General features: G+C 39.4%; 1 protein-coding gene and 1 pseudogene across 2 annotated transcripts in view; one reads left to right on the top strand and one right to left on the bottom strand.

Annotated features, from left to right (window-relative positions):
- The first annotated feature begins 225 nt into the window (after nt 1-225).
- On the top strand, nt 226-3,855 carry LOC148018670 (uncharacterized; annotated as a pseudogene).
- Nucleotides 3,856-14,510: 10,655 nt separating this feature from the next.
- LOC148018669 (uncharacterized) overlaps nt 14,511-25,353 on the bottom strand; it is a 42,860-nt gene continuing 32,017 nt past the window's right edge. Inside the window, exons 7-8 of one of the 2 annotated variants that reach the window (XM_087701383.1) lie at nt 20,187-20,273; nt 14,511-14,547 (exon numbers count right to left, since the gene is read on the bottom strand). In XM_087701383.1, coding sequence (XP_087557509.1) covers nt 14,526-14,547; nt 20,187-20,273 — 109 coding nt within the window. In that variant the 3' untranslated portion in view covers nt 14,511-14,525. Of the gene's footprint in view, nt 14,548-19,998; nt 20,274-25,353 lie in introns of those variants that run through there. The other variant, XM_087701381.1, reaches the window with a different exon arrangement.

Raw genomic sequence — 25,353 nt, 5'->3', positions numbered from 1 at the left:
ATACCACGGGGAGGTTTATTGGATCTGGGCCTTCTATGGAGTCTTTGTTGGCTAGTGCCAGCAAAAGGGAATCCCCAAATCCCTCCTCTGTTGCACGGGCGTTGCAAGGTGTTGTAGCTGGAAGTCCTTTGTACGAGGAGCCTATAATGCAAGGTGATAGGGAGACTGTGCAAAGAAAAGAAGGGAGGTGGAGCAACTGTAAGTTCTCATAGACCGGGATACGTGATGGAGTCAAGGCCAAGGAAAATCAGGGGCAGGCTGCGGAGTATACAGTTTGACGATGGAAAGATGGAAGAGATATGTATCCAAGAGGATGAGGAGATACCAATCAAGCCCTTTGCAGGTGGAGTAAGTGCACCAAATGTGGAAACGTCAACTCACGTAGAAGAGGTAGAAGTGGCACAGGAGGAGTGGGCTTTACGAAGGACACCACCTAACTGTGTGAGAAAGTGTTTTGGTATGGAGGGTAGAAAGAATTGCAGCAGCAAATTACAGAATCGGCAAGTGGGGTTAGTCGCACCATGCTTTTGGTCTGAGAGAGCCTATAAGAACAAGGCCATTGCACAATGGATATGGTTCTGTAATCATGATGTCAAGCATACAAACGCTGTGCAGAAACAAGTGATAGCATCACCAATTGTTCCATCTTTGTGGCCAGTTGATATAGGAACAAATATATCGAAGGAAGAGTGTAGCAGCCTAAGACAGGCTGGTTTCAAGTTTGCCTGCTTTAGCTTTACAGCACCACCAAGGAACGAGAAGAGCAAACCTCCTATTTCTACAGAATGTGGTTCAAGCGGGAGAAGACGCAAGTGGAGACATGGAATTTCCAAAGATGCACAAAAGAGAATAGAGGTAGCTGGTTGCATGGTTGTGACATTCTTGGAGGAGGTAGTGCAACTTGAGAGACAACATTCAGTATTTCGAGTCTTGACAGAGAGTTGTTATGATGTGCACATCAAAGAAGAGCCTAGGTGCACTTGTCCTGATTTTCAAAAAAGAGAATCTAACCAAAAGGCATTTCTTGCTTGCAAACATATGTATTATGTGTACATGCACATACTTGGCCTTCAACCCAAGGAGCACATGGTCATACATCAGCCTGCACTAACCCCCACAGACCTTGCCTTTGTGTTAGGGCAAACACGTAAGATATGCCCTGTTATGTAGGAAGCCCAACGTAAGCATGGCTCATTCATTGTTCTGGAGGACTCATCATCATGCACTTCATTAGGGTGTGACATGTCCTTTTTGTTACATGAAGATCTTGGAACCTTTCTAGATATTGTACTCCTTTTGGGTAATGCAAAACTTTGGAATGTTATTATTTGTTGTGATTATTCAGCACCATTGCTCCCTTTATTGTGAATGGGTTAGTAATGCATGATGCGCAATATATTTTTGACATGTCATTTGTAGAAAGCATCCAAGGTTGTTTCAAAAAGCTCTAAAAATCAATTTCAATTGCAAAAGCACGAAATCAAAAGCTTGCAAAAATAACACACCCGCGATGTAGGGTAGTTGAGTAATAAGGTTCTCTCCACAAAATTTTGACTAGGAGTAGCGTGGATGAGAGATGTTAAACTAGTGGGTATCTTTGTCTTTTCATTTGCATGGGCAAGGTGATTGATATTATGTGCTAGATTCGATTCCTCGCGCGACACTATTGAGCTGAAATGTTTGAAAGTTCAATTTAGTGATGAATTCCTAGCCTTCTAGTCATTCCTATAGTCAAGAGACTCAAAACTAACATAATAAATAATAATAAATTACGTTCATGAGAGTATATCTATTTATTCTTCTTAAAAAAAGAAAAGAGAAAAAAAATTACGTTCAGGAGAGTATATCTATTTATTTTAAAAAAGAAAAGAGAAAAAAAAACCATTGCCTTTGAGGTCTTGGTAGGCTGTAGGGATTTCTTTGACAGGTGCCCTGTGTCCGATGCCTTGCATCTCTTTGGGGTGGGACATTTTGGGAAGGAGAATAAATATATATACTCTTTTGAATTTTTAAAAAAAGGGAAAAAATAACCATTTTAAAAAAAAACCTCAGGAATGTTGGAGTTAGGGACCATTGACTGGCTAGTTTTGCAAGTTGCGAGTCCAAAGCAATACGATGGCAACGGAAAGTATTGACAATTAGTTGCATATAGAGATTTCTCTTTGTCATCTTGCTCAGCATGAAGTAAACTCTAGAGATGTGGTTGTTTATTGAAAATAATTTTATTTTTTAGTCTTGTTGAGCTCATTGCTCACAATCATACGGGCAAAGTTGCCAATGTTCAACAACAAGAAAGACATGGTGTTTGGGCATAGTTGGGAAGAGCTTATGCATGTCTTGGAATGCCTGCCACTTAAATTCCAAAAGAGCATCCCACTCCAAAGGATGCACAGGATCTTGACACTGCCGAAGAAATCTCTCCATTCTTCTGTGTTACCACTAAACCTGCTGGACTACACAGAGTCTTAGTAGTTGGGACCACTCGTGCTTCAAGATATAAATCAGAACAGTTGTTTGCATGTTCACAGGCACACTTGGAATTGCAATGCTTGCTATTGAGGATGGGACTTTCACACTTGCATGGTTTATTAAGTCAACAATCTATTAAACTTGCTGATTTTAGGGCATGGCAAAGGTCAATTTCTGTGACACCCCATTTTGAAGATGATAATCAGGGCGTCCTTTTAGGATCAAGTGTGCAACCGTCTAAAGACAAATCTCTAATTACTGCCAAGATTCCACTTAAAGGACAAGAGGTTTTTGAGTGGACAAAGCAGTTTCTTGGTCTAAGGAAAGGGCTACAAGACAGGCTGAATGACAAACTTGTGGCTCAAGCTATCCGTCCAGAGCAATTTCCATCGTGTCCTTCTTTCAGTACACTGAGGCATCTACAAAACTCCTCACACACATGGAGGAAACTTGTGGTAGACACAATAAGTAGTTTCTATGTGAGAGTATGCTCATTTATAAGCAATCAAAGGGATAACGATCCCTTGATGGAAGTTTCGATTCATCGCCTCAAAGAGCTTTTTAGAGAGTGGTGATGGATGTTGAAAAAAATAAAGAAAATTGGAAAAAACGTTTAGAACCATGAGAGAGAGGGCATCTTCTTGACATTTAGGAAGGAGGGAGAGAGAGAATGCTCTAAACCTCCGTCCGTATCAGGAGGCGATCGCAGCAGCACAAGCCTTGTCGCTGTTACAGCATGTCTGGAATGGAATATTGGCCACACGACATACAAGACGGATCCCCTCAAGGAAGGAGCTGACACTTTCAATTCTGTTCATATTGAAGCTTGGATTCATATTACGTGGACTTCAGTTCTAAGCCCAGACTGTACAACATTAACACCCCAGAGTTGTGATGGAAATGGCAATTATGTGTATGATACTTATTGGGAGGATTGCAACAATCATCATCAGTGCACTCTAATTTCACCAAGTGGTTCGTGGTTTTGCAATGCATCCATTGTCATCTATTAATAAGCACGAGTTGACGCAAACACTAGTCTTTTTGCAGGAGTAAAAGAGGATCTTTCGCTCTCAGTGTCATTACAATCGTCTGAAGGATCTTCTAACTTTTATGAATTGCCGAGACTGAACATTTTGGCAATGCGGTGATTGTAGTGAAGCATATAAATACTGGATTTGTCCAATGGCATTTCCCCAATGTACACCTTCACCTCCCTTGTATGTGTCTGCATTGGGACCATTTGATGTAGAACATGCTATATATGGTACAAAGTTGAACCCACATGGTTATGTCAACTACACTATTACCAAGCCTTGTCGTGGAATTTGTTTTGATGTCTACCGAACATGTCCTTATGATATTAATTTCAAGTGTCCTCCCTAGTTGTGGACTACGGGACACGTACTTCCAAAGACAAAATCTTGATTTGCATGTTTTCAAGTAAGCGCATAATCTATTTAATAAAAAATAAGTCATGTAAAGTTATACTTTTCTTGGTTTAGAATTTTTTATAAAATGTCTTAAAACTTGATTTTCAACTTTGAATAGTTGTTAGTATTTATGTAAGTATGATTATATATTTTAAAGATAAAAAACAACTAAAAATGCTTTTAAAATGGCATAGATAAATTTTTATAAAATATCTGGTTGAATAATTAGGATCTATAATCTTTTTCTCATAAATTTTATACTACTTAAATTATTTTTTAAATTTTTAAAAGATGTTTAACATGTTTCAAAAATTCAAAAATTGTTATTTTGAATGAAAATTACAGTATTTATTGATAAAAATCATATTTTTAACTCAATAAAAATTAAATATTTTATGAAAAAAATAAAAATATGATTTCTAATGTTTTATGGAATTTTCTTGGGGTTGAAAAAAATAAAATTAATTTGGTGTTATTACTTTGAAACACTATTATAAAATATGGTGTTTTTGACTTCATGCAAATTAAGAGTGTTCACAAAGTATTAAGCTATATATGGAACAAGGGAAAAGTTTTAAAAAGGGAGTTAAAGTTTATGGGTTTGTAGAACATTAGTTGATTTTTGTTAATATTTGTTAATTAGTAAATAATAAAATGAATTTATTATATAAAGGCAAAGAAGAGATAACTTAAAAGGAACTTAAATGGAGATGTGTAGATAGATCCATTGGATCTACGCCCTAAGACCAATTCCCTAAGAGATAAAAATCCTAGACTTAGTATCCTAGCATCTAGTATATAGACATAGTGGTGAATGTTAAAGACAAAAGCGAAGTACAAGACTAAGTAGACTTACTAAAGTCTACATATTTGCATGAGAATAGTTGGAGGGGCATGTGTTATTGCAACCACTTCCAATTCCACCAAATTGGAAGCAAGTCCTTGGGTCTTCTATTGGGTATCGGGAGTAGCTTTCACAAGAGTTGGACTTAGACAGCCTTTTGCAGTGTCGACAGTTCGGTGAGATATGACCATTTTCTCAATATCTGTAACAGTCCACCTCTGATCTCTAACAATCGTCAAATTTTCGTCCTCTATAACTTTGAGAGAGAAACCTCCTTGGACCAAAATTAGGACCAAACTCCTTGGGCTTTGGTCTCCAATGTCCTACGTTGTCACTTTGGATTCTAACAAGTTGAATCTTGTGTCTTCATCTTTCCTTCTTCTTTCGTGTATCTCTTTCAGAGAGCAGATATCTTCTATATGGTTCTTCCTCATTAGTATGAACAGAAAGCTCGGGTGGTTTTTGAGTATATTCAATGGGGCTAAATTTCCCGCTTGATGGTACTTTTCAACCATGTATTAGAACGCGTCACATCTCTCCCACCCCCTGCAGGAGTGGATATATTGGCGATATTCACCTTCAATGTCTGTAGTTGTTTTGTAATCACATCCATAAGCTCTTTCTTGATACTTGTGACTGAGTTGGATAGGTAATCCTTCAGATTTTCACTTCCTAGAGTACTTGTAGTAGGGTTGTGGGAAGCTTCTGTTATTACTGCATACACTGGTTGGGTTGATCTTGAGGGTCTTCTTTTTTTGTTCTGATTTAAAGCTCCTGTTGAGACTTGGGATTTTTTATTCTAGTTGGTAGGTTTCCACTGTTGTTGAGTTTCCATTGGAGGAATGTTAGAAGTCAAGCTCTTCCGTGAGTCTGTCTTTATGTATGACCGACATCGGTGACAGCTAGTGTGCAACTGTCTGCATATGACTATATTGAATAAGTCAGTTCAGCTAGTAGGTGACCTGACTAGAGTTAGTCAGTGAGTTAGTCAGTCTAGTTAACACTTACACTAGGTTATCCTCATGTAGTGTGAGTATTACTTTTTATCAAATAATCGAAGAGATCACTCTCTTGGTCTCTCCTTTTTTCCTTCAACATGGTATCAGAGCCTTATCCATGAGGTTGTGGGAGAATGGGCATGACAACTTGCAGTGCAAAGGAGATGGAAGTAAGGAATGAGGAAGAAGCTGGACACTTGCAAATGAAGCCATAGTCAAAGGGAAGGTATGTATCAATGACTGTATGCATACATCTGATAGGAGGTCATCAAGGCTTGAAGGGAGGATTGAAGAGCTTGATTTGAATCATGTTGTGTAGCAGTTTATAACCAGCATTGGAAGCATTAAATAATGGAATATGTATTAAAGAAATCAGCGCCTGAAAATCAGCGTGGACTGCCTGAAAATCTGCGCCCCTTGGTCTGAATATCTGCGCCTGTTCCTGTTGGTCAACGTGATGAAGTATACACTTGTATGCTTGACATTAATGAGGGCATTTCACTTGGTAGCTGAAGAAGAGTGAGCACTGATGAGTGCTTGGCATCTCCCATACCTGAGGCAGTAGTAAAAACGTGGATATATTCAGCATACAGTCCACACGATTCCAGGAAAATGCGCCTCCTCAAGACAATACACAAGGGCATGTTAGTTGAAGATTATTGAGATTATGCAATAAGTCAGTGCTATGGGCAGCATTAGCAGCTCCATGTTCAGCCTGCATATAGACATGGACTATATGTAAGATTGTGACAAATCTATAATATACCAACAGACAGTTCTTATCATTTGATAGTAGAACTGGCATACACAAACTTCATGGGATGTCCTATATTCATCATGGCTGGAATGAAATGCCTTTGAAGAGTTAAACTCTCAAACTTGTAGAGAGTTAACTGGCTGAAAACAGTTTTTACTCTTATGACAGTTTACATTTTGAAGATTGAGAGCCTATAGATGCTTACTTGGTCACAGTAAATGCTAGGAGGGTCTTCATGAATGCAAAGTACTTGTGAAGTACAGAGAGCATTGGATGCTCAAATCTAGACTAATTGAAGCTGAATAGAAACTGTCATTTGTGCTCATTGACTGTGGGGGCTGATTACAAACAATTGATGCAACTCTTGACTTGCCTCTCCCAGGATGGGGTTGACTCCTTGAAGAGGGATTGTCTTTGATCAACCGAATGCTCATGTATTAAGTTTGTCATCAAGCAGTGAATGCATGGAATGTATTTGCAGTTCTTGGACTGAAATACACGATGATTGAATGTCTTTGATGGCTGATTGAGATCTATAGCCAGATTACTATGTTTTGGTACTTGCAGTACATGCAAAAAGTGTCAGATTGACTTGTTTGGAACTTCATATGCAGAGGTCAACATTTGGACTGCTGTAGGTGCATTTTTGGATCATATACACTCATTTTTGGACTACGAAGAAGCTACTGGTCACTCAATTTTTATGCTTACAGATTGCATGTCTGATCATAAACAGTTTGTTTGAATACATGCTGGCTTTGCATTGATTACAGTCCATACACACAGGTTGAAATATCTTAGTGATTGCCAAGTGTCAGGGGGAGCATGTACCAATGTTTTTGGACTAAAATACAGCGTATCTGAGCAGACAATAACCAGAAAACTGTCATAAACAGTCAAGGACTGAAGTCAGTCAAGTGACTTATTAACATACAGGGAGTCAGGCAATTGACATACAGTGTGTTGCATCATGCCTAATGCACATGGGACTGATAATATCATGCAAATAGTTGGAGAAAAGCTAGACAACAAAAACTTTGCATTATGGAAATTCAGAATGAAAAATTTTCTAGTTGGCAGAGGATATTGGGACTTATGCATAGGAGATGAAGCAGCTCCTGAATTACCAGAAGTAAATGCAACAAATGAACAGAAGAGAGCTCACAGGTTATGGACTGAAAGAGCATGTAAGGTATTGCATTGGTTTTCACTATGTATATCAGATGCTATGGCTATTCAAATCACTGGTTGTGAGTCTCCAAAGGATGCTTGGGATATACTGATGAGAAATTATGGAACCATGACAGATGCACGGAAGATTCAGTTGAAACAGTACTTCAATAATATGTCTAGAAATGGTAGGAGCATCCAGGTGTATACCACGGAGATCAAGACCATAGCTGATCAGTTAGCCACCATTGGTTCAAGGGTATCAGAAGATGATATGATTGCAATTGCATTGAATGGTTTAGGGAAAGAATAGAAAGCATTTGACACGTCCATCTTAGTAAGAGCAGATCCCCCTGACTGGGAAGAACTGGTTGCATTGTTGCTGCATAAGGAGGTCAAACTTGGTCTAAGTACAGGTTCCAGTGCCTCTCAGAGCAGAGACACTATGTTATACTCTAGCCAGCATGGCAGAGGAGGCAGAGGCCATGGTTCATATCGAGGTCGTGGCGACACTCGTAATGCCTATGGACAGCAGCAGCAGCAGCAAGGAAATTGGCATGGTGCCAATACACAGGGCCAGCGAGGATCTGGTGGTTTTAGAGGTAGGGGGAGATCACCTCGAGGAAGAGGAGGTGGATCTGGATCTTGGCAGTCTACTAATCAGTCCAACAAGGACAAAGATTGTCATTATTGTGGTAAGTATGGGCACATAGCGAAGGAATGTTATAAAAAGCAGAATGACATGAAGACAAAAGGGAAACAGCATGGGCATTATGCATCCTCTAGTGGTGGTCAAGATGATTAGGTTGATAGACTCTTTGCCATGCAGCATGTGTCCAAGACTGCGTCAAGGCAGAACAGAGATGACAAGTGGTACATTGACTCTGGTGCGTCAAATCACATGACTCCGCATGGAGAGTCGTTTGATGAGATGGTTGCAGGTACACATGGTCATGTATGTACTGGGGATGATACCCAACATGACATAAAGCATAAAGGGATTGTTCCATTGATGATGCCTGATGGCAAGAAGAAAGGCCTGCATGATGTCTTACATGTACCGACCATAACAAAGAATTTGTTGTCTGTGGGTCAAATGGAAAAACAGAATCTGCAAGTGAGGTTTAACAAGGATTGATGTTTCATTGAGGAGTATGGAAATGGCTACAAGCTAATTGCAAAGGGCAGAAGGGATGGCAGGATGTTTACTTTGGAAGCGACCATTCCTGAACTTAAAGCAGCTATGTTTGCTCATGATGAGAGTGCCATCAGAGATGTAGAGATCTGGCACAAGAGAATCGGACATGTAAATGTACAAAAGCTTCAATCCATGCAACAGAAGGCAGTCGTACTTGGATTACCAAAATTCAAGTATAATGACTTTGGGCATGTGTGTCCTGCATGTCAATTTGGGAAGCAGGCACGATTTCCTTTCATGAGACATGTACAAAACAGCACTAGACCTTTGCAGTTGGTGCACTCCGATGTCTGGGAACCATCGCATAATGCGTCTCTTGGAGGTGCACGGTACTATGTCTCATTTATTGATGATTTTAGATACACTTGGCTGTACATTTTGAAGCATAAAGATGAGGTGTTTGAAGTCTTTAGAGACTTTAAAAAACATGCAGAAAATGAACTTGGTTGCTACATATCATGTTTGAGATCAGATGGAGGAGGTGAATATGTATCCAAAGAATTTGACAGATATCTTGCCAAGTATGGGATCAGAAGGCAGCTCACGTGTAGCTATACACTGCAGTAGAACGGTGTTGCAAAATGGAAGAACAGAGTCTTAATGGAGCCAGCAAGAGCTATGCTAAATGAGAAGAGTTTGCCTAATGCCTATTGGGCTGAAGCAGTAGTGACTGCAGTTTATGTGCTGAATCACACTCCTATAGCAGGAATACATGCAGTCACCCCTTATGAGAAACTGTATGGTCATAGACCTAATATCAGGCACTTGAAAGTCTTTGGATGCATTGCATATGTGCATATACCGGATGAGAAGAGGAAGAAATTGGATCCTAAGGCAGTGAAGAGTGTGTTTTTAGGATATGCACAGGAACGGAAAGCATACAAGTGTTATGTACCTTCTACGCATGAGACACTCATCAGCAGAGATGTAGTCTTTGATGAGTTAGCATCGTGGTATGGGAATCCTGTTGCAGTGTCTACTGATGGCTCACCTAGTATGAATCATACTGAAAATACTCCTACAGAGAGTACTTCTATGAGTGGTCAAACAACAGATGTATCTTCCGCAGTGAGTCCTTGGTCCGGACGCTTACGGAACCGTAATTCTATGTCCATTGACACGGATATGTCAGTGAGGGGGAGAAATGACAAGGGAAAAGGAAAAGAAAAGGTTTTTGAGGATGTGACAGGATCACTCACAGCAGGCTATGAGTCATCGAGCAGTGACATCTTAGACAGCAAATTGGGGATTTCGTTTGTTATGACGCCAGGTGCTAGGCAGAGCCGTTATGTGCCGCCTCATGAGAGGCAAGCTCAGAGTGAGCCACAGCTCAGGAGATTAGAGAGGATTAGGAGACCTGTTGATAGGTTTACATACACTAGTTATGCTGCAAAGCATTATGCTTACATGACAAAGGTAATGGAGATCAAGGAACCAGGTACTTATGCTAAAGCAGTAAAGGATGAAAATTGGTGCAATGCTATGGATGAAGAGATGAATGCCTTGGCTGAAAATCAGACTTGGGATCTGATGCCATTGCCTGATGGGAAAAAGACCATTGGCTGCAAATGGGTCTATAAAATCAAATGTAAGTCTGATGGCAGTGTGGAAAGATACAAAGCCAGGCTGGTTGCTAAAGGATATGCTCAACAGTATGGATTGGATTATGATGAGACATTCAACCCGGTTGCAAAGATGGCAACCATACGTATAGTAATTACCTTGGCAGCTGCAAAAGGCTGGAAATTGCAGCGGATGGATGTCAAGAATGCATTCCTCAATGGTGATTTAACAGAGGATGTATATATGGTTCAGCCGAAAGGGTATGAGCACCCTAATTTTCAGCATTATGTGTGCTGGCTGAAAAAGGCACTATATGGGCTAAAGCAGGCTCCGAGAGCCTGGCATGCTAGGATCAGTAACTACTTGCAGAGCCTTGGATTTGTTGTTGGCAGGGCTGATCACAGCCTTTTCACAAAGAAGACTGACAGTGGCTTGGTAGTGCTGGTCATTTATGTTGATGACCTTATAATTACTGGAGATGATGACATCGGAATTCAGCAGGCAATGAAGATGTTGAAATCTGAATTTGACATGAAAGATCTAGGAGATCTGAAGTATTTCTTGGGTATTGAGGTTGTACCAGCTGAAAATGGTTTATGGCTGATGCAGAAGCATTATGCCATGGAAATGCTTGTGAAGTATGGCATGGCTGAATGCAAACCACTCGATACACCTCTGGATCAGAATGTGAAGCTAGACATGAACACTGGGACTGAAGTTGAAGATGTGACTATGTACAGGCAGATGGTGGGCAGTCTGATTTACTTAACCATCACTAGGCCTGACTTGAGTTATGCTCTAGGGCTGATAAGCCAGTTTATGTAGAAGCCGAGGAAGCCACACTTAGATGCAGTTAGACGCATCATGAGGTATGTTAAGTCCACTGTAGACTATGGGCTGTTCTATGTCAGAAATAAGCCCTTGACACTGATTGGATACACAGATGCAGATTGGGCAGGATGCTCATTTGACAGAAGGTCTATGAGTGGCTATGCTTTTGGCTTTGGTAGTGGCATGATCAGCTGGAGCAGCAAGAAGCAGCCTACAGTTGCTTTATCCAGTACTAAGGCTGAGTACAGGGGAGCTGCATTGGCAGCATGTGAGATTGCATGGCTGCTCAAGCTTATGGCTGACTTGGATATACAGGTTGATGCTCCAGTGACATTGTTATGCGACAATCTCAGTAGTGTACTCCTGGCCATGAATCCAGTTTACCATGCTTGGACAAAACACATAGAGGTACACTACCACTTCATTCGAGAGATGGTCCTTGCAGGAAAGGTTGATCTCATGCATGTGAGGACTGATGAGCAAGTTGCAGATATCTTTACCAAGTCTCTAGGTAAAGATAAGTTTTGTGGTTTTAGACAGCTACTTGGTGTGCAGATGTTGTCTTGAGCTTGAGGGGGAGTGTTAGAAGTCAAGCTCTTCCGTGAGTCTGTCTTTATGTATGACCGACATCGGTGACAGCTAGTGTGCAGCTGTCTGCATATGACTATATTGAATAAGTCGGTTCAGCTAGTAGGTGACCTGACTAGAGTTAGTCAGTGAGTTAGTCAGTCTAGTTAACACTTACACTAGGTTATCCTCATGTAGTGTGAGTATTGCTTTTTATCAAATAATCGAAGAGATCACTCTCTTGGTCTCTCCTTTTTTCCTTCAACAAGGAACTGTTTGAGGCTACTATTGCTGTGGTTGAATCATCATTTGAGGCATTGTAGTCTGCGGCCACTATGGATTAGGTGCACTGTATTGCAGCACTCTTTGCATTTGGGGGTAGGGGTAGGAAACTGTCCCTGGGACTGAATTTGGTGGGTATATCATTCCTAGCATGGGAGGAGGTAAGACTCCTCTTCTTGAGGTCATTGACAACCTTGCTTCAACTTCGCCATACAGTCTTGCACCTTCCACTGCAGCTTGCAAATTGACTAGTCTTCTTAATTCCATGAACTTGCAAACTTCTGGTTGTAGGCCTCTAAGAAAAACTCCCTTCTCGATGCCTTCATCCAAATGATGGTTAGTCCATCTCTTCAGTATAGATTTTATTCGCAAGACATAAGCTTCTACTCATTCACCAAAGGATTGACTTAGGTTCATGAACTCCTCTTGTATCCGCTCTTCAAAAACTTCACACCTAAATTTAGTGAGGAAGGCAAACTTCAGGTTGTGTTCCATGTGCCAAAAGTTCATGTTGCTTATCTCTCATGTCACTGAAATGCCGCGCCTTTAAAAGTGGTGGGGAATATTGCTAACTAATGCTCGGGGGTTCTAGCATTGTTAGCCACATATGCTACCATAAACTTTGCTACATGAAGATCTGGATCTTCATTGTACTCTCCCTTTAAAATGGGCAATGGGATTACATTTGTTGGCCTATCATCAATATTTCCAAGACGGATTTGACTAGTAAGGGGACCTTGAGTCACCATGGGGACTTCTGTAAATAGTGCTTTTAGGGAATCAAAGGAGACTTTTGGTGCTACAAGCTCGTTCTTCACCTTGAATTTTTCCTTCTCTCTTCTCACATACCTCTAGACTCATTCTAATGCTTGCCTCTTGATTGTGTCATTCATCAGGGGGTTAGCTCCAACCAGTTGATCTATACTCAACAAAACAGAATCAATGGGGGCTTCAATCTCTGTGGGACTCTCTGGCCAACATTTCTTCTACTTCCTGCTTTTCTACGTCTCTAAATTTAGCTTTCAAACTCCTACAAAGAGGAAGGTATTCCGTTTTGAAGGTTTCAAAACTCATTCTTTTGAGAATCGTTGTTGTGTCATCATCATAAAATGCCAGCTTCTAATGGTTTTAATAGTATATGTTATGAAGAATACTCTGTCTACTAACTTCTAGTGGATTGCTAATTAGACAAACATGAGATTTTCAGTACACCATGCATCCCATGTGTCCTATGTTGAGCATCCATTAACAAATTCCAACTCTTTTCTTTCTTGTTTTCATGTACTTCCACTAACCACAACTTCTAAAGGTTCTTTACAATCTCCCACTTAATGATGTCTAGAAACTTCTTAATGAATGCTAGATCTTCCATGGATAGTCATTCTCTCTGTTTTTGTACTTCAGTTTGTTCCCAAACAATTTGCCACCAAGATGCATGTCTTTGTTGGTTCAATAGGAAGAGGAAATAGTCCACCATATAGAGCATGTATCAAGATGGTGATATGTTTCTACCATTGTGGGATGAACTTATGGAAAGTGTCTTTAGCAATGAGAATCTCCAATTCTTCAGTGGTTAAAGGAACTTTGCAAAGTCCGATTGAATTCTTCTCTTCTTCGCAATGCCATTTCCTTCATTTTCAGCCTCTTCTTATGCTTGTTGATGACAGTGTTCCCCAGCTACGCACCAAAAACATGGATCCCCAAAATGAATGCCAAGGAAATAGGGTTTCTACTACAAGAAAAACTATCTGGTAACATCAACAACCATCTTTTTCATCTTTTATAAGATCTCAACAAAGAACGACACCAGGAACAAGAAATCTTCACGCATCTTCATAAAAACAGTTCTCCCACGGCTTTAACTTTAACAAAATCCATCATTCTCTTCATATTCTTCATAGAATTCATTGATAGACATTGAAAACACAAAGAATACTCCACTTTGAATGGAAAAATATCACATATGATTCATCTTCAAATATCTCATATATTTCTTTCACAATCTCTCATATGAAGATATGTTGTTTGGCATAAAATTAGCTATCTTTGACTCTCTCTCTCTCTCTCTCTCTCTCTCTCTCTCTCTCTCTCTCTCTCTCTCTCTCTCTCTCTCTCTCTCTCTCTCTCTCTCTCTCTCTCTCTCTCTCTCTCTCTCATCAATGGTACATCATCTCCTCACTAAAATACTTAATAATCACTCATAATAATTCTTCTTTGGTCGTGGATGCCTCTCCCAAAAGGTGTGTCTGATATGAAAGGTCAGCAAAGCCACTACAGTGACTCCTCAATAGCTCATCACTGTCACTTCACTCCAGTCTTCACTTGAGTCTTCAACAGCTGCTTCTTCTACTTTCTTGAGCTCTTTTGAGCTTACATTCAACTCTTTCCAAGGCTAGAAAACTTTCCCAAAGTCTCACATACATTCCACATAACACCTATAGAGACATAAAGAACAAAACAGAACAGAAACTAAGGCTCTACAGAAGCTCAACAGAGGATTTACAGAAAGTCAAAAGAAAACATCAGAACCACATAACTCATACTAAAACCATTCCAAACTATCAAAAACCATTCAATGAGCTTTCAAAAAACCTCAACCTTCATCAATCATTACTCCATGCTTCATACAAAAGAAAAACACAACAAAATAGAAGCTAAACAGAACTAATTAAAATCTCAACATCACCTATCAGGACATCATAGAACTCATATCTCTACTGAAAAACATCATGAGCTTCCAAAACATAACCAACCTTATCCAAAACATTCTCAAGCACTTCCAAAACAATTAAATATCATCCAAAATCCATAAAAAATCAACCATTCATCCCTCAAAAAAAATAAAAATCAACCACAAAACAAGTCATTTCAGCATTCAACAGACTAGGAACAAGTTGATGGCAGCTTTATGGGCCTATCAAATAGCCTATAAAATAGCTATGGGAAGACTCCCTTTAAGCTAACCTATGGAACTGAAGCCATTCTACTAGTAGAATTCTTTGTCCCTAGCCTGAGAGTGGCCATCCAAGAGAGATAGGATGGAAAGAAGGCATGGATGGAATGCCTAGTTGAGCTAGAACGCCTATCAGAGACTCAACTTCTAGCTACCCATGCACTGATTTGTGAAAAGGCACAACATAAGAGCTGGTTTGAGAAGCACGTCAAGCAGCAAGATTTTGACCAGGGCGACCTAGTGTTGTTAAACTCAATGTGAAAGGCCATAAACATAAGACTAATTTTTAGGGGATTAGGGCCTTTAGAGTATGTACCATCAACCGAAAACTAGCAATGTAGAGCTTGAAACCCTAAACGGAGACGGCATAGGCTTCTTCAACGATAGCCGCATAAAGAAGTACTACCCTCCCATGCATCCATTGCATGAGCCTCCGATGCTAGAGTCCCTTGTGAATGTATGAGTTGCCACAATCATAGAGATTGAGGACGAAGATGAAGAAGTAGTAGCACCTGCTTAGCTACGCATAATGATCACTTCCCAAAAAATGCATACCTTCAATGCCTTAATTGATGAGGGAGCTGATTTCAATATCTTAACTCACCATCATTGGACTCTAATTGGTCAACCACAACTACAATCCACGAACCTAAATTCAACCTATTTGGGGGTCAATCGTATAAACTTTTGGAAAAGTGCGAAGTCGTAATCTCTATCGAGTCTGAGAGCATACCCATGGTATTTTATGTGTTGTTGCCAAACACAAAGGATGCCGGTAAGGATCACTATTAGGATGCGCATTTAAGAAGCAAACACATTTTAATGTCGATTACGAGTCACAGCACATTCACCTTGCCATTAGCAATGTACACATAGTGACAACCTTCAGCAAGGGCAGCACACCCATACCAAATCCCACAAAGCCACCGATAGAGAAACCTACAACCAAGTCTAAGAAGGGGTGTCGTGACTTGTCACAACCCAGCAAGCCTCAATACTAGCATGCGATCGAGGGTGCAACCAAAGCCAATGAGCCCAAATTCAAATGGATACCTAAACATCGAGGATCTCCATCTAGAAATAAGCAAACACGATCTCGCAATACTAGAAACTCATACTCAAGAATAGTAGGCAAAAAAGGCACTATAGGCATTGACGCACGGTCAAGCCACATTGGGTTCCCCAAACCCTATTGCAAGCATAAGGCTATTATGAGGGCAATACCTAGATATGGGTGCCTAAAGCCAAGTTTGCCAAAGGCAATACTCAAGCACAACACTCGAACTTGTCTAAATAGGACTGCACAATAGTAAACTAGTTGAAGCCACATAAGACTCAAGCTGCAAAAGCCCATAGAGCCCAAACCCACTAAGTCTGCAAAGCCTCAACAAGTCTATCAACTGAACATGCAGCTTATTGCCTCCAAACCACCTCAACCTAGCACTACTAGCATTCCAAGAGCTTCACAAGCATTTAGTAGCACAATAACAAAATCGCAAACCATGCCTATCGCACAAGAATCTAAACTGACCCCTTCGGATCCAAAGAAGCCGCCGCAGACATCAACTACTACTGAGCTTAGTCCAATCAAACCTCCTTAAACCCTCTTACGAGCGGTGATCTATCCTTACCTTGTCCTCAAACTTACCTAAGAATATAGGGGATGACTTGGTCACTTCCATTCTATGCTTAGATGCTACATTCGCCATGCTTGCTAAAAGCTATGACCGATTAGACTTAGGTCTTTTAGAAGAGCCTCTAGCAACTGATGTGTGTATGCTACCTTGCTCCTAGGAGGAATCTGAATTCGTATTCACTAAGGCTCCCATGGTAGCTGAAGAGTTAATTGACAATGAAATCTCTCGCGAGCAAGCACACGAAATGACAACTCATCATATCATATGACACGCGCATGATATCTGGCCACAACCCAAGAAATTGAAGCATTAAAAGCCCTAACCAGCACTAAATCTACATTCTTGCATAAATGGTATGCTCTTTGACTCTAATGGGCACAAGAGGGCTACCGTATTATGACCAATGCTGAGAAAAGACATGCAATCAAAACCTCAAAGTATGATCCAACTTATGTGGCCCTACCTCATTCACAGTCTTAGCCATCAGTTGCAGTCACTTTAGATGATCACAAACTCACCCATCCCTACCTAAACTGCATCCTAACTAAGGAGGAACTATATATTGCTAGTTGGATTGCCTCAAGTGACTTTCTAATGGATGACATGACATACATAACACACATCAGCATTTGATCTTTTAACATGGATTGCCACGCCTACTTGGAATACAACCCATAATTCTATACTAATCTTATGCAAAAGTAAAGCATAATGAATGTGTGTTGACTACCCTTAACCCTTCAACCTCTAATCCTAGGAAAGATTCTTCTCATTTCCAAGGGGGGAGGGGGTAAGGTGGAAAAACATACTTTAAGGAAAACTTTCATGGATTTTTATTGGATTGTGCGGATTGCTTGAAGAAAAATTCTCTTTCTATACTTAAGCATTTCATTTTTCTATAAGCGCACAATGATTCTCTACTCATCTCCCTGCAAGGAATTATCTTAAGAAAACTAATGGTGAGCTGTGGTATTATTATAGGGACCCACAATGGCAGGTCTGGAGAAAAGCAACAAACTTCTATTCTTAGAAGAGGAACAAGTAAAGTATGGGTTGTTAGTAGAGACAAGGGCCTTCAACCAGTTCAAGTTCAAGCACATCTTAAACTTGGAAGATGTAGCCATGGAAGAACAGGCCATGAAATAGATTGTGGAACAATGCAATCTACAGAAGTATGTGGAGAAAGTTGAACTACGGCAAGTATACAGAATTCCTTCAAACCTTTAACAGGAACCGTGGCACTGTAACTATGTGGCAAGGAGAGGAAACTCGCCAGGTGGAGATTAAGCTGAGCCTCAAGTTGGTGGAGAAAGCATTGGGCCTGGCCAACAAAGTCGAGAGATTGCCCAAAAAGGATATGTATAACATAGTGGGAATGGACAAGATTTTGGTCCACACCAATGACAGCATCAACCTCGCCAATATACAAGACCAGAAAGTCCGGTTGCAAGTGAAGATGGTGCATGCCTTGTTCTCTAGTCATAGGAACAATGCACTAATGAGCATGATCAACATACCAACGTTGGAAAGCATTGCAACCAAATCCCTAGACAAAGTGAACTTGAATGACTTCGTGTGAAAAAAAATCAAAACCTTAGCAAAAGCACTAGACACAGGTGGAAGACTAGCAGATGGAGAGTCCTTGGTCTCTAAGGCAAGAAAGAATTCATCCTCCAAGGCCTCAACCATAGGATTTGGTGAGGCATTGGCAGCCATCATCTAGGAGGAAGTGGGAGATGTACAAGGTGAAGAACAAGTTGGAGAGACACTTGACAAGTCACATTTCCATAAGTAGGAACAATCTAGCGAGAGAACTCTGAGTGAGTAAGGAGAGCAGGAGACACATTCTAGCCAAGGAGGGGCTAAGAAGTAGAAGAAAAAGACTCCCCAAAAAAATGTTGAAGAAGAGAGAAGGAAGAAAGAAAAAGCCGACTTGCTAAAGGTGCAAAAAGAGTTGAAGAAGATTGAAGAAGAAAGAATGAGGAAGGAAAAAGCTGAGTTGGAAAAGATAGAAGAGGAGTCTAAGAGAGTCAAAGAGAAGAGAAGAAGAAAGGCAAATGAAGAGGCTGAAGAGCTTACAAGGAAAGAAGATGAGGACATGGCTAGGGCCATCCACATGTCGGTAGAGCAACGCTCTAGGGAGGAGGAGTTGGATGCCATGAGCCCTTTTAGGGAAGAAGGCCCGCGAACTAGTGCCCAACTGCCAGACATCATACCATCCCCAGCAAGACAGAAGGCAAGGGTAAGGGCTTGCTTCATCCAATCTCACCCACTCTCATGTCGACTACCCCAGCTACCACAACTACCCAAAGCACTACACCCAATGTAGATGCCAGTAATCTCATGGACTGGGTGTGATTCCTAGTGGATAGGGCACAGAAGACAACCATGGATGTAAGTGCAAGAACCCCAATGATCGGAACTAAGAGACTAGAGGCTGTAGATGCTGAGTCAAGACAAGCCCCAAAGGGCAAAAGATAGAGGCCTTTGCTACTTCCATCCCTACCACCGTGCCGCCTTCCATAAGCTATGATGAATACGTCAAAGAGCTTCTCTCACAGCTAGAGAAAGCAAAGGAGAATAAGAAAATAGCAGTCGTCAAGTTGGAGGCTGAGAAGAAGACACTAGCATCCTAACAACTCGAGAGAGCATGACAAGTGGTGGGCTATAAAAAAGAGATAAGTGAGATGAAGATAGAGCTCAAGGCAAAAGAGGAGAAGAAGATAAGTGGCAAAAAGCACTTGAAGAAGAGCATTAGGAACTAATTGGCCTACAAAGATAGCACAAACTCCTCATTGTACAAATGAAGAGTTGATAGGGCAGATAGACAGAATCCAAGAAGCCATGGATTAGCTCACAGTAGAAGAAGCAAAGAAATATCAAGAAGCAAAAAAGCATCAAAGACAGATAGATGAAATGATAGGTAGGCTGCTAATGGAGATGGAAGAGCAAGGCAGATTTGAAGGAGAATGAGAAAATAACTGAAAATTGGAAAGAGCAAGAACCAACAATAATGGCCTTAGCTCAAAGACACAATGAAAGCTTAGATGAAATGATACAGAGAATCTGGTGCACAGATCGGATGTTGTATGCTCGCGTAGTGAGCGCCGGAAGGTCCCCAAGAACAAAAGAACTCTACTTTTTGCACAAAACTCAAGGTAGAAAGCATGCACGACATGAACAAGAGACCAGTTGGGTGCAATCTCCCCCCATGCCTTGTGTGAGCGCTCCACAAAGCATGTATTTTATGTATTAATCATCTTCAAGCTCAAATAATAGCCCAAATTACAAAATAGCACGCTTTTGGCTTTTGAGTTTGCTTTAGTGCCAAATAGAAATAAAGCTAATGGACGGGCGCCCAAAGAGTCAGGCATACCCAATACAATGTCCAAATACAAATATCATAATCGTGTACCCATGCGCATACAAAATAATAAATAAATATCCAATGCCTTAATAAATAAGCGCGATAAAATATAGGCACCATGCATAAGGTATGCGCCCATCAAAATATAAGTGATAACTCGAATATATGCTATCCTCCAATGCTTTCCTCCGCCAGCTGCTATCTCTACACATCAATTGAAGCATTCACAATCATTAGTAAAATAATAAAATTAAATTGACAAAAGTGAATACCTAGCAGTCTTCAACTACATAAATAAATCAACTAGTTAGAAATCAATCCTAACCTTAATTTATCACGAGTGTGCACTCTAAACTCATAAACGTTTATTAATTTAATATGTATTTTGCAGAATCACCTGCTATGGAATCACCCATGTACACACTAAATTAACGAAACGCTCGAAAAGGATAGGCATCCCCATCTACTTCTCGCACAAAGAATCCACTTTGTGTATGAGCCCCAGTCAACAAAGTTTACAGAATCCACTGTAAAACCTCACGGAATCCACTGTGGCACGGAATCCACCGTGGCACGGAATTCACCGTGAAATATGCCTCCTGGCATCATACCCCCTGGGTGGGATAGCAATTGTCCTCAATTGCTATTAGCTCAATGTGAGGAAAGCATTTAAGTCTCTAGCGTGCATCCATTGGGCCTCTTCAACAGGATGGTTTTTAAACTTGACCAAATATCTAGAATATCTACGGCCACTTCTAGTGGTCATAAAGTCAGTATCTATGATAGCTTCAGGCTCAAGGATTTTAGTCTCTTCATCTAGCAAAGGTGGGTTTTCATAAAAAATGTGTACAGGTAATTGGCCTCTAAAGGGTCGTAATAAACTAATGTGAAAGGTGTTGTGGATTTTCCAATGTGGTGGTAGTTCTAACTTAAATGCATTGTCATTGATTTTATGAATGATCTTAAATGGTCCATAGAATCTAGGTGCTAATTTCACAACTGGGTGTTTATCTACACTTTCTAATCTACATTTTTCTATTCTTAACCAAACATAGTCATCAACTTTGAAATTCATGGCTTGTCTTTTCTTATTGGCTTGTTTTGTATATCATTGCTGGGCTTTGGCAATCATATCTTTAACCTCATCAAAAATAGTAACGTGCATATTAGCAATATCATCAGCACTCTAAATTCTATTTGATAAAGTTACAACAGGTGTAGACAATCTATAACCATAAATCACTTCAAACGGTGCTTTCTTTGTAGTTGTGTGTGGGATATTGTTATATGCAAACTGAAGTAAATGTAGATGTGTATCCCATGTCTGTGGTTTAGAAATAGTGTAAGAACATAAAAGATCTAAAATAGTATTGTTAGTAGCTTCTATTTGACCATTAGTTTTAGGATGAAATGCAGATGAGAAATCAATCTTTGTTCCTAGGTTAGCAAACAAAGTAATCCAAAAATTATTACAAAATCTAGAATCACGATCTGAAATAATAACTTTTGGTAATCCATTATTAGTGAAAACAGTTTTCAAAAACAATTGTGCTGCTTGAGATGCTGTTAAAGTTTTCTTGCATGGAATAAAATATGCTTGTTTACTAAACCTGTCTACAACAGTCCAAATCATATCATGGTTAGCTTTAGTGTTAGGTAAACCAGTAATAAAATCTATAGGAATCTGTTCCCATGGTCTTGATGGAATAGATAAAGGCATAAGTAAATCATATTGTTTACCATGGTCTTAATGGAATAGATAAAGGCATAAGTAAACCATATTGTTTACCATGATGTCTCTTAACTCTTTGACAAACTAAACATTCAGAAACAAAGTTAGATACATCAGTGTCCATATGTGGCCAATAAAAATCTTCAATTAATGTATGCCAAGTAGATATAATACCTCTATGGCCTTGATATGGAGGACAATGAATCTCATTCAAAACAAAAGATCTAAATGGAACTGTAACACATAATCTCTTTTCATAAAACATGAATCCATCATTGTAAGACAGTGAATCAATAGGAATCCAGTTATTTTCAAATAATTTATTCCAATCAAATTGAAAAGTAACGTCTTGATGATAAGTATCTTTCATAGGAGTTAGAGAATCAAATGATATGACAGAGATATTATGAATGGTCGGTCTTCTACTTAAAGCATCAGCTACTACATTTTCTTTACCTGGTTGATACTGTATAAGGGGATGAAAACTCTGAATGAAAGCTGCCCATTTGATATGTCAGTCAGATATTTGGGGTTGACTACGAAGATGTCTAATACTTTGTTGGTCAGTATTAATCATAAACTCAGAACCCAGTAAGTAATGTTTCCATTGTCTTAAAGCTTGTACAATAGCTAATAATTCTTTATCATAAGTGGAATATTTAAGTTCGGATTATTTCAATTTACAACTAGAATAGGCTATGGGATGATTATCTTGCATAAGTACAGCTCCTATTCCAGATCCGCTAGCATCAGTAACTAAAAAGAATTGTCTATTGAAATCAGCTAGTTGTAATACAGGAGCATGGGTTAATGCATGTTTCAATAAATCAAAAGATCTTTGTTGATTATCAGACCAATGATAAACAATACCTTTCTTTAAAAGTTTAATCAAAGGCAAAGCAAGTAATGAAAAATTTTGCACAAACTTCCTATAAAAACTAGCAAGACCTAGAAAAGAACGTAACTCATGCATATTTTTGGGTATAGGCCAGTTTAATATTGCTTCTATCTTCTTAGGGTCAACCTTAATACCTTCTGATGACACAATATGACCTAGATATTCAATTTCTGTTTGAAAGAACTTACTCTTTTCTGGATTAGCATACAATTGATTATCTTTCAACAACTTGAAAACCAAAGACAGATGTTCATAATGTTCTTTCTCATTTTTACTAAATACCAAGATATCATCAAATAATACTATAACACAATGCTAATATTTCAAAAATATGTGATTCATCATTCTACTAAATGTAGCAGGTGCATTAGTCAATCCAAAAGGCATCACTAAAAATTCATAATGTCCAAATTGTGTTCTAAATGCAGTTTTGAATATATCAGAGTTATCTAATCTCACTTGATGATAACCAGATTTAAGATCTATTTTACTGAATATGGTAGAACCTTGTAGTTTATCCATAAGATCATCTACCCTAGGAATTGGATATCTATTCTTTATAGTAATCTTATTTAGGGCACGATAATCAATGCACATGCGATAAGTATTATTCTTCTTCTTTACCAATAAAACATGTGTGCCAAATGGAGAACTACTAGGTCTAATTAATCCTCTGTTTAATAATTCCTCAACTTGATTTTGAATTTCTTTTTGTTCAATCTGGTTATGCCTATATAGTGTTTTACATGGTGGTTGTGTTCCAGGAATTAAATCTATTTTGTGATCTTTAGGACGTGAAGGTGGTAGTCCAAGTGGTAAATCTTCAGTAAAACAATCTTTAAATTGTGCAAGGAATTCTTTATGCCTAGGGTGCATATGTTTTTCTTTAGCTTAAAGTTCATTCACCCAAATTAGATAAGATTTACTACTTTTACGTAATGCACGTTTAGCTTGAGTATGAGTAAGCAGTGAAAAATTATTGGATGCATGCATACCATGCAATGTAATGTGTTTTCCATGAAAATGAATTTTAATTGAATGCGTGGAATAATCTATGTCAGGATTATGCTGATGACGCTAAGGCATACCTAGGATAATATCACTGGACTATAAAGGTACAACTAGGAAATTCCTTCTTTCAGTGTATTCACCAATTTGAATTTCTAAATCATGCACCTCTTGTGTTCGATTATACCTTGTGCCTAAGAATGCTGCTTTAATGCGATAATGCGTAGGAACAGTTTGTAATTTCAATTCTTTCACTAACTTTGTAGAAATAAAAGCATGTGTACTACCATCATCATGCAAAATAAGCTTTTCTTCTCCATGTACTAAACATTTCATTGTCAACAAAAAATGTGGAGTTGGCATACCTGGTAAAGTATCCAAAGGAGTAGTAATGTCGTCCTCATCTTTCGTAAAGTCAGGCATTTCCTCATGTTCTTCATCTTCCATTGCTCCAAGATAGTTGATATGGACAGGTGGCTTCTTTGATTGGTAATTGGCTGCTAAGTGTCCAAGTTTATGGCATTTGTAACAAACTATAGGTTTGGCTTTGGATACATTGTTTGCAATGGCAGGAAGTCTAGGAATATTAGGATTTGGCTGTGAGGATGGCTTAGGGTTTTGATTGGTATTTGATAGCAAAGCAGGTGGTTTTGTCCAAGACTTACGGAAAGATGATGAAGGAAATCGACTTTGATTGAATCTTCTAAAATTTGAATTGAATTGCTTAGAACTATAGTTACCATTTGCTTGAAATTGTTGTGGACGCTTGTCTCTTCCTTGAATCTTGTCTTTAGTGTCATGAGCCAAAGAAATTGCATCTTCAAGGGTTGCAAGCTTGAACATATTGACTTTAGCGTAGGAATGCCCAAGTAATCCAGACATAAACTTGTGCTTGTGAGTCGCTTCAGGTACGTCTTCAAGCATGCGTAGTTGCAGTAAGACATTCCAAAAACGTTCGGTGTACTGGGAAATAGGCTCACAATCTCTTAGCTGAAGAAGGTCCCATTGCTTTATGGCTTTTTCATGGAATTGTGGAGGAAGGAAATTCTGCATAAACTTCTTTTTGAAACTCTCCCAGGTAGTGGGACAATCTATGCTCTTACAAACCACGGTCCACCAAAGAGATGCTCGATCCACTAAATGATTAGTGACACATTTAATTTTGTCTTTTTTAGCGTATGTCTCTTCATGAAAGTAATCATCAATTTGACTGATGAATGCAAGAACAGTTTTTCCATCTCGAGTTCCATTGAAAGTACGAAATTTGAAATTTCTTTTACTTATCTTTATTTCTTTGCGGATGGATTGAGCTTCGAGAGTCGCACCTATGGTACATCGGATAAGATCTTTGGGTTGTGGTCCATCTTTGTCGCCAATCTTTGCAAATTGGCCAATTGAACTTGCAAAGCTTGTCGGGCTCTTCGTTCTTCATCCAGCTGCATCATAATTAAATCCAATTTTTGTTCCATCGTAGGTTCAGGAAGATCGCCTTCAACCATTAAATCGTTCATGTTTTGTTCCATCATCATGTAAAAATTCAAAAGACCTCATACTCTCAAAATCCAATTAGCGGGATGAGCGTAGCTCAAAGTCGCGTATACAAGACTTATAAATTTTTGTTTGGCTTTCACAGTCTTTGACTTTTG

This window comes from Lygodium microphyllum, chromosome 20 (assembly GCF_053477565.2).
Source record: "Lygodium microphyllum isolate KBCC chromosome 20, Lygodium_microphyllum_v1.1.10, whole genome shotgun sequence".
In the NCBI taxonomy this organism is placed as follows: domain Eukaryota; kingdom Viridiplantae; phylum Streptophyta; class Polypodiopsida; order Schizaeales; family Lygodiaceae; genus Lygodium; species Lygodium microphyllum.
Note: the sequence above shows the minus strand (reverse complement) of the source record. Positions and strands in the feature narration are given on the sequence as shown.